General features: G+C 45.3%; 1 protein-coding gene across 1 annotated transcript in view; it reads right to left on the reverse strand.

Annotated features, from left to right (window-relative positions):
• Dnah8 (dynein axonemal heavy chain 8) overlaps positions 1 to 9393 on the reverse strand; it is a 228267-nt gene that overhangs the window by 147461 nt on the left and 71413 nt on the right. Inside the window, 5 exon segments of the mRNA XM_026785784.1 lie at positions 972 to 1125; positions 2491 to 2690; positions 5272 to 5512; positions 6369 to 6506; positions 8783 to 8883. Coding sequence (XP_026641585.1) covers positions 972 to 1125; positions 2491 to 2690; positions 5272 to 5512; positions 6369 to 6506; positions 8783 to 8883 — 834 coding nt within the window.

The following is a 9393-nucleotide window of genomic DNA, read 5'->3' on the forward strand; positions in this document are numbered from 1 at the left end:
TGGACTTACTGATAGTTAATCTGTACTTAACTAAACATAGATTAATTTTAATGCTACTATTCTCAGAGATGAAACAACAGCTTGGTGGTAGTCTATTTGAATGCACGCTAACCTCCTCAATCTCAAGACTCCACCATTGGAAACTACGGATTTTCTTCTTTCTACTAGTGTGAACTAGAAATCAGTGCCCTGTGTTGTCTGTGTTCCTGTAAAAACTTAAATTATTTTTAATTTTATTTATGCGTCTGAAGGGGAGTGTTGCCCATGAGCGCCTACGGAAGCGAGAAGAGGACATGGAGTCCCCTGGAGCTGCAGTGACAGGCAGTTGTTAGCCACCTAACGGGGGTGCTAAGAATAGAATTCAGGTCTTTTGCAAGAGCAGTGTGTTCTCTTCACAGTGGAGCCGGCTCTCAGATCTAAAACTTTATTTCTAGACCACGGTCTGGGCCATAGTTTGCCTGCCCCTGACCACACGAGCCAGAGAGGAGGTCAGTGTGTAAAGATGCCTGATGCCAAGCAGGGTGATGTGGGCTCAGTCTCCAGGGCCCACATGGTAGAAGCAGGGAATTGACTCACACGGCTCATCTCCATATGTGTAGCATGTCGTCATGTATACACATACACGCATTTGTATGTACACACAAAGTAAATAAAATGTCAAAAAAATTAAGACTTGACCATATATCTTTGGGAAGATTTTCATAGATGACACCAAATATTTTTTGAATAGCAATAGGGATTGAACATAGGTTTCCGTGAGCGCTCGGCAAGCACCGTCCCACTGAGCTACAGCCCTGGCCGTCTTTTTCATTTTCGTTCTGGGAAGGGTCTTACACAGTAGCTCAGGAAGGGAAGGCCTTCAACTTACAATTCCCCTGCCTCACACTCCCGAGCAGTTGCATTCACAGGCCTGCACCACCAGGCCCAGCTCACCAAACAATCCTATAAATAACTGCAAAAGCTGTATTTACCTGAGGCAGCTGTTTGGCAATGTCCCCACCCACAAAGACGGCTTCCAGATAGACCCACAGGTTCTGCACCACCAGCCACTCTTCAATGATATCTGAGGAGGTGGACAATTTAAACACCCAGTTCTGGATAGTCTTTTTGAACGGAGCATTATATCTAAAAAGAGATTATGAAACATGTTTCAGATTGCTGGGAGGATGGTCCGTCGCTAGTGCAGGGGTAGGATTTGCAGACAAACTTGGGGCTTCACAGGTATCTGGAGGAGGGTCTCCCGGAGTAAAAAATTTCTCGAATAACCATGTACTCCCTCGCAGGACCCTGGGCACTGCTGGACACTGATTCCCAGAGAACTGTGAAAACATTGAGTTGTGTGGCGTCATAAGTCTGTTTTAGCAGGTTATGTGAAAGTAAGTATAAGACTCAGGGATTCGCACGCAGTGCTCTCCTCCAGCTTCCCTGGGCACCTGCATCCACGTGACACACACAAACACACATAGGCACACATATACTACAGAAACAAAAACCTACTGCAATTAGCTAGGAGCCCCGAGGCTACAAATGCTCAAACCAAAGACCCAAAGCCCTTGGCTGCTGTCATTCTTCAGGTCACCCTACAACCTGTTTGCAAGAGGCTGTCGGCCATGAAAGTCAGGATGGCCAGTCTGCGGTGACCCATGGGAATTGCCCGCCTGGAAATCTAAGAGCCAATGATTATGCCACAACCATCTTTGCTACTCAGTCTGAATCAGTTTGCTCCTCAGCTGAGTACTCAGATGCAAACAGCGGGTCTTCACCTCGACACATCCAAGCCACAATTCCATGACCCAGGATCTGTACAGACTACACATACTCAAACACAGGCTGGAGGGATCCCATCTTAGAGAGTGAGAATGGCCATGTCCCCTGGCCATTGACCTCTGCTGCTGATGGAGCTGTGACGTACGGACGTCAGGGAGAGAACAGCCAAGAATGCCTGGCCCTGGAGAGACGGCTCCGGGGTTAAGAGCACTGGCTGCTCTTCTAGAAGACCCGAGTGCAGCGACCAGCACCCGCATTGGATGGTTCCCGCATTGGATGGTTCCCAACCATCTCTAACTCCAGTTCCAGAGGATTCAATACCCTCTTCTGGACTCCTGTACACACGTGGCATACACACAGACTGATAAACGTACACACATAATTTTAAAAAAAAAGTACAAAACATATTGTGATCAGCTACTAGGGTGGAGGTTACAAATGCTCTCACTGGGTGACAGCTAGAACAAGGAATGACAAGGCAGAGGAGATAGGAAGAGGCCACCTTGATGGAGGGGCATACTGCTTGTTGAGCTGCCAGCGCTGGGGCTGGGTACCTCTGAAGACAGATGGAGTGGCCACTGGGTACACACAGGCACAGACAAAAGCTTGGAAGGTTAGGGCACAATCTGACTTAATGCCCCAGCTACAAAATTAGGTTTTTAACCTAGCAGTTTACGGTGCTAAAGCCCAAATATAATTCTTACCCGTGAATTATGAAATTACCTGTTGCTCAGCAAGGAACCTAAGACCATCAAGCTGTCCTCCATCAAAGTGATGATTTCTCCAGACTCGGTCCCTTTGAGCAGGAGCTCACCTTTCCCCTTAAATGCAGCAAAACTGAGGTTTTGATTGGTCCAGTTCTCAATCACCTGCGTCAGCTTGGCTTCAATATCCTTCTCCTTAATGGCAGAGATGCAGATATCCTTCGGAGGAAGAGGGGAGGAGAGTCAGGACATTCTCTACAGCAAATTATGTGCATCATAAAAATCATAGCACGCGTAGCACAGAAGGGACCAGAGGCCACCTTTGCTCAGTGAGTTAACTCGCAGCCGAGAAAGCCAAGGTTCCCAAGAAAGCCAGAGAAGGCAGACAGGTGAGAGGGCCCAGCCAGATGACGTCAGCCCAAGCTCCTGGAGCCCACCTGGCAGAAGGAAAGACGACTCGCAGAAGTTGTTCTGTACCTCCTACATGCTCACACAGCATGTGCATGGACACACACATACACGGCATGCGCAGGGACACACACATACACAGCATGCGCAAGGACACACACATCCACGGCATGCGCAGGGACACACACATACACGGCATGTGCATGGACACACACATACACGGCATGCGCAGGGACACACACACACACGGCATGCGCATGGACACACACATACACGGCATGCGCAGGGACACACACATACACGGCATGCGCATGGACACACACATACACGGCATGCGCAGGGACACACACATAATAAAAGATGATTTAAAGTATGGGAAAGGAAAAGTGCAATGCTGTTTTAAATTGTCAACTAAAAATAGACTTAGTGAAAAACATTGCCTGGAAAAGTTTGGACAAAACATCTTGAGGAATTCACCAAGAATGTAATACTTAAATACCATGAACTTGGTTTATTTTTTTTTTTTAATGTAAGTGCAGCTAAACCCAGGAGGGTGGAGTGGCAGGCTCTAAAAGGACCGCCTTTCAAAAGATTCTTTATCTTCACATGAGCATCAGTATACACCCCATAAACCCCACCCACCCTCCTTTCCCTGCTGTACTTCAGAAACCCCGCACACCGTAAGTCTACATGATTAATGTTGTGATCTGAATTCTTCACAGCTGCCTTATTCTGTTGGCCAAAGCACATACCCACAATTCCCATCTGACTAGCTCCGCATCTCTAACATGTTGTCTGTCCCTTGTGCTAGCCTTGTGGGCATGGCACATTTTCCTATTTTGCCTTCAACAAATCCTCAACAAACACAACAAACACACTACTTATACAAGCTATATTGAAAGAGTAAATGAAAGTTCAAACAGTCCTTATTCAAGAAATACAGAGGGCAAAACAACACTTAAGAATCAAGAAGTCAAGGCTGGGCATGGTGGCACACTTGGGAGGAAGAAGCTGGCGGATCTTTGTGAGTTCGAGGTCAACCTGGTCTATACGGTGAGTTCAGTTACATAGTGCGGCCCTAATCTCAGAACACACACACAAATACACAAACACACACAAATACACATACACAAATACAAATACACACACAAATACACATACACAAATGCACACACACAAATATACATACACAAATACACACACAAATGCACATACACAAATACACACACATACAAATACATACACACAAATACACAGGAATAAAACATCACTGGGGCTAGAGAGATGGCGAAGCAAGTAAAAGCAGGTACTGCTCTTGCAGAGCCTGAGTTCTATCCCCAGCACCCTCATTGTATGGTTCACAACTGCTTGTGCCTCCAGCTCCAGGGAATCTGATGTCTTCTCCTATCCTGTGTGAGCACCAGCAATCGTGTGCACATCCCCACACACAGACACCCACATACCACATATGTACACATGTTTAAAAAGAAAATAAATCTTAAAACAATTCAAAAATCTGTAGAAGCCACGGAGGGAGAGAAACAGATACAGGCCCTCTCCTATGGTGAAGAATTGGCAAAGGAAAAGATAAAAGAGCGGTCATGGCAGGCAGGAAGGGAGGGGGCAGCACCAGGATGCAGAGGGACAGGAGAAAGGAGCCCTAGTGTCACACAGCTGAGCAAGGGAACCATTCTTCACAATGGCGCTGTGTATTTAGTGAAGAACCAGCAGAGGGGGACTCGAAAACCGCAAACAGAAGGAAATGACAAAGAGATAGAACTGTGAAGTGCCCTGCCCTGGCCGTGACACATTCTGTTCTTCTACTGAATCCTCATTCTCGGCTCCACAAATATGTGCAATTATGTGTACGAGTAAACAGTAAAAATAAAATAGTGTGGGGGCTGGAGCGATGGCTCAGTGCCTGAGAGCAATGGCTGCTCTTCCAGAGGACCCGGGTTCAATTCCTAGCACCCACATGGCAGCTCACAACTGTAACTCTAGTCCCACTGGTCTGACACCCTCACACATGCAGGCAAAACACCAATACCCCTAAAATAAATAAATAAACCTATAAAAATAGATAGATAGATAGATAGATAGATAGATAGATAGATAGATAGATAGATAGATAGATAGATAAAATGTCAGAGCTGGAGAGATGGCTCAGTGGTTCCCACCCACACCAGGCAGCTCAGAACCTCCTGTAACTCCAGCACCAGGGGATCTGACGCCCTCTGCTGGTCTCTGGAGACACTTACACTCCAGCGCACATTCCCCGCACACAGCCCATCACAGGTAAACACGTGATGTAAAATCAAATGTTTCCTTGAGAAGTCACAGAAAAGAAAAAGGCCACCTTCCTTAACAGCCCGCTGAGGCCTCCTTCTCTTACCTCGATATCGTCCTTATTTTTAAGGAGCGGGGCTTCCATGATATTCCTCAGACAAAACGAGTCCGATTCCACTTCGAACGGGGTGCCGGTGAGCTCCGAGATGCGGTCCCAGTGCCTCTGCTTCATGGCTTTGTTGGTCATCATTTCCAGCAGAGGGCACGACTCACTAAAGTCGTCGATTCTTTTCTTGAGGTCCAGGAAAGCCTGCCAATCTTTCAGCCCTTTGGGGAGTTTCCGACATCTTTCAGGGAGAAAAAGGGAAAAGGTAGGGTTCTAGACTCTCACCGGTGCAATTCTTGTTCTGTCAGTTTTGGTTTTAAAGAAAGTTAATTTTTTTCCCTTCGAAGAAAGTGTTATGAACAGACAACAATAATATAGCTTGTAAGGCATCTTTTAATTTTTATTTTATGCGCATGAGCTTTTTGCCTGTACGTATGTCTGTGTACTATTTCTGAAGCTGGTGCCCAGGGAGGCCAGAAGAGGACATTGGGTCCCCTGGAACTGGAAGATAGCTGTGAGCTACCATGTGGGTGCTCAGAAGAGAGCCTAGGTCCTTTGAAAGAACATCTACAACTTTTGATTGCCGAGTTATCTCTCCAGCCCCTGAGATACCTTTTTTTAAGACTTATTTTCAGGGGCTGGAAAGATGGCTCAGAAGTTAAGAGCATTGCCTGCTCTTCCAAATGTCCTGAGTTCAATTCCCAGCAACCACATGGTGGCTCTCAACCATCTGTAATGAGGTCTGGTGCCCTCTTCTGGCCTGCAGGCATACACACAGACAGAATGTTGTATACATAATAAATAAATAAAATTTTTTTTTTTAAAAAAAAGACTTATTTTCAGTTGTTGGGGGTGTCTTTATGTGGTTATGTGCACCATATGCATGCAGTACCAGCGAGACCAGAAGAGGGTGCCCTAGAGCTAAAGCCAAGAGGGGGGTGTTTTACCAGGAATTGAACTTGGGTTGGGTCCTCTGAAAGAGCAAGAAGTACTCTTAACCCCTGAGCTGTTTCTCTATGCTCAGCTTGTAAACTGCCTAGCAGGGGCCGCGTAAGATAAGCACTGTACAAAAGCAGGCTAATGGAAGCGAGGCTCACCGGTTCTGGAATTCCAGCAGCTCTGCGTTGATTTTTTCAATATCTACATCTCCCCAGAGTATCTCATAGTAACCACTGATGCTGCCCATGACAGTGTCGTACAGGCCATACAGCTTCTGAAGCAAGTTGAGTTCTTTCCTAAGGAATAAAATAATCACGTGTGTGATGTCTCTCAACACAAGATGCGCGCAGCAGCAGTGCCTTCCAATACAAAGGTCAAGGCCCATAAAATCCCAAGTCATAGAATCACTCAGCGTGAACAGATGCTTTGAGTATTTTGTAAAGGAAGAATCTGGACTCTTTTCTAACTCTGAGACATGGGCTGCAATGTTAGTTCCCTTGTTTGTTGCTGTCGTTGTTTTGTTTGTTTGTTTGTTTGTTTGTTTGGAGATAGGGTCTCACTGTGTAGCTCTGGCTGGCCTGGAACTTGCTCTGTAGACCAGGCTGGCCTTGAACTCACAGAGATCCCCCTGCCTCTGTCTCCTGAGTGCTGGGATTAAAGGTGTGCATCCTCACACTTTAGTTATCCTAATGTTTCAGATTTTTAAATCACTGTCCTTTTCCATGACCCTAAGAAAGACTTCACTTTCCCTCGGAGGTTATTCCCAGTTACGTGTGCAAAACAGGAGGGGAAGAGAAGAACTTGTATGTTTTCCACCCTGTGGAAGATCACTGCTCTGTCACCCGCAGGTGACAGGCTGTGTTTCAGCAAACCATAAGAAAAGAGCTCCGAAGACACTATTTCTGTGTCTTCCACTTGTGTGGCTTGTACTTACTGTAGCCGAGAATTCAGAATTACTCTGTGCCTTCCTAAGACAACATAGAAACAGACTGACAATATACATGAGTTCATTAAACTCAATAATTTGTGAGGAATGATAGATTTCAGGGGCCAGCTATATGGCTCAGCAGATAGAGGTACCTATCTCTAGCCAAGCCTGAATTTGAACCCTGGGTGCATGGGTCCCACATGGTGGAAAGATATAATCAACACACATAGGTTGCCCTCTGATCTAGACACACATGCTGTGGCACACACACACATACACACACACACACACTTAAAAACAAACAAATGTGATTTAGTTTTAAATAAAATAAAATTTCATTATAAAAATGATCCATGTGCTAGGCCAAGTGGAGCCCGCCTTTAATCCCAGCTCTTGAGAGTCAGAGGCAGGCATAGATCTCTGTGAGTTTGAGGCCAGCTTGGTCTACAGAATGAGTTCTAGGGTAGGCTGTTGCACAAAGAAACCCTGTCTCAGAAAAAAAAAAAAAAAAAAAAAAACAGACCATGAGTCAGATGGCTACATGCCCTGCTATACTGGAGACTGTCATATAGGATCTCACACCAAGAGTGTAAGAACTTCTCAATGATCGTGTAGAAGTGAAGATTTTCTAGAACCCTACCTTAGACAGCCTAATTCAACGAGCCACAGATGAGAGTCAGACAGCTGAAATTCTAACGTAACTGGTGAATGGGTTCCTCTCAGGGATTGGTGTTTTAGAAGTAAAACCATCTACCCTACATGGCTGAATCACTCATCTCTCTTCTAAAAACATGCTTGTAATACTTCGCCCCTTTCCAGTGCTGGGGATCAAACCCAGGGCCTCACACATGCTAGGCCAGCGCTCTGCCCTGAGCCCCGCCCCAGCCTTAACGCTGCTTCTGAGAAATGATTCTGTTAACTATATCTTGTGTAAATCCTAGATACATTGGTTAAAATCAAGCAAGTTATTTAACTGCTAATTTCAATACCATCTACGCCCACACCATGAGGCAGAGTACCCTTGACATAAATGCGGTCAGAAGGGAAATCAAAAGCACTGGGGTCAAAACCGCAGTACTTCTGACTCACTAATACTGTACAGAATTAGTAAAAAGAGAAAGTAAGTCTTGAGCTAAGTTTACGTGAGATCAGAATTACTGAAATGGACTCTCCACCTTCTCCAGAAACATCCTTTTGCATATGGCTTTGACTTTTCTGTTAATAACATACTCTGGAAGGAAGGGGGTTGAGGTTCTGGTCCTTCAGAGAGAGGAAGTTGAGGGAGTTGGTCACAGGGGATCCACTGTCAAGAAGAACAAAGTGACGAATTCTGCCTTCCCCCTTATATACAGTGTAGGATCCCAGCCTAGGGAGTGACGCCACCGGAGTGGGAGGGTCTTCTCACTTCAGTTAGCCAGACAGTCTGCCGTGGGCATGGCTTGGTGGAGTCCATCTCCCATGTGGTTCTAGATCATCAAGCTGACAGCTGACACGAGCCATCATAGAGCCTATGCAGGCATCTAGCAAGTCAGATGTATCAGGCGTCAGGGGAATACTGAAGGTGCATCCTGAGCCATGTTTTCTGCATATGCATCTAGTGATTTACATGGGATACTTACTCACTTGCACATTGGCAGAACTCACCTGATTTTATGTAAAACCTCATAGTCAGTCACTGGTAATCCAAAAAGTTGTTCCCCAGATGAGTATGTAACAAATTTCCTCCATAGATCATCAAAATTGGCCTATTACAAAGATTTTGAAATTTTACTGGCATAGAATTAATTGAAATCCCATTAAAGTATCATTTATTATAATTGAGAGAAAGGGTAATACATGTGAAAGGTTTTGTGGGGCAAATTTATTCTGACCCAAGTCACCAGAGGAAGGCAGAGCACTTGGGAAAGCTGCTTCCAAGCTTTCTGCACACATCTATTTTATATTAAATTCATCCTTTAATGAACTAAGTGGTCTCCAGAAATGCTATATTTCAAATCCCTGTCTGCTCATTTGAAAGTAATAAAATGGTATTTTTAGAAATCTGTAATTCAGGCTTTTTCGCTACTTTAGACTAGCACCCTCTCTCTCCTGCTGGACTCACAACTGAGGAAAGCATTGCAGAGCACAACAGAGCCAGCCTGTTTTCTCTATGTGCAATACGGCCTGTGAAGCAAAACATTCAACTGCAACACCAAGGATAGCACACATCTTTTCCTTCCTTAAGAATTATTTTAACTATGTGTGTGCATGTGTAT

This window comes from Microtus ochrogaster, linkage group LG2 (genome assembly GCF_000317375.1).
Source record: "Microtus ochrogaster isolate Prairie Vole_2 linkage group LG2, MicOch1.0, whole genome shotgun sequence".
NCBI classification, from domain to species: domain Eukaryota; kingdom Metazoa; phylum Chordata; class Mammalia; order Rodentia; family Cricetidae; genus Microtus; species Microtus ochrogaster.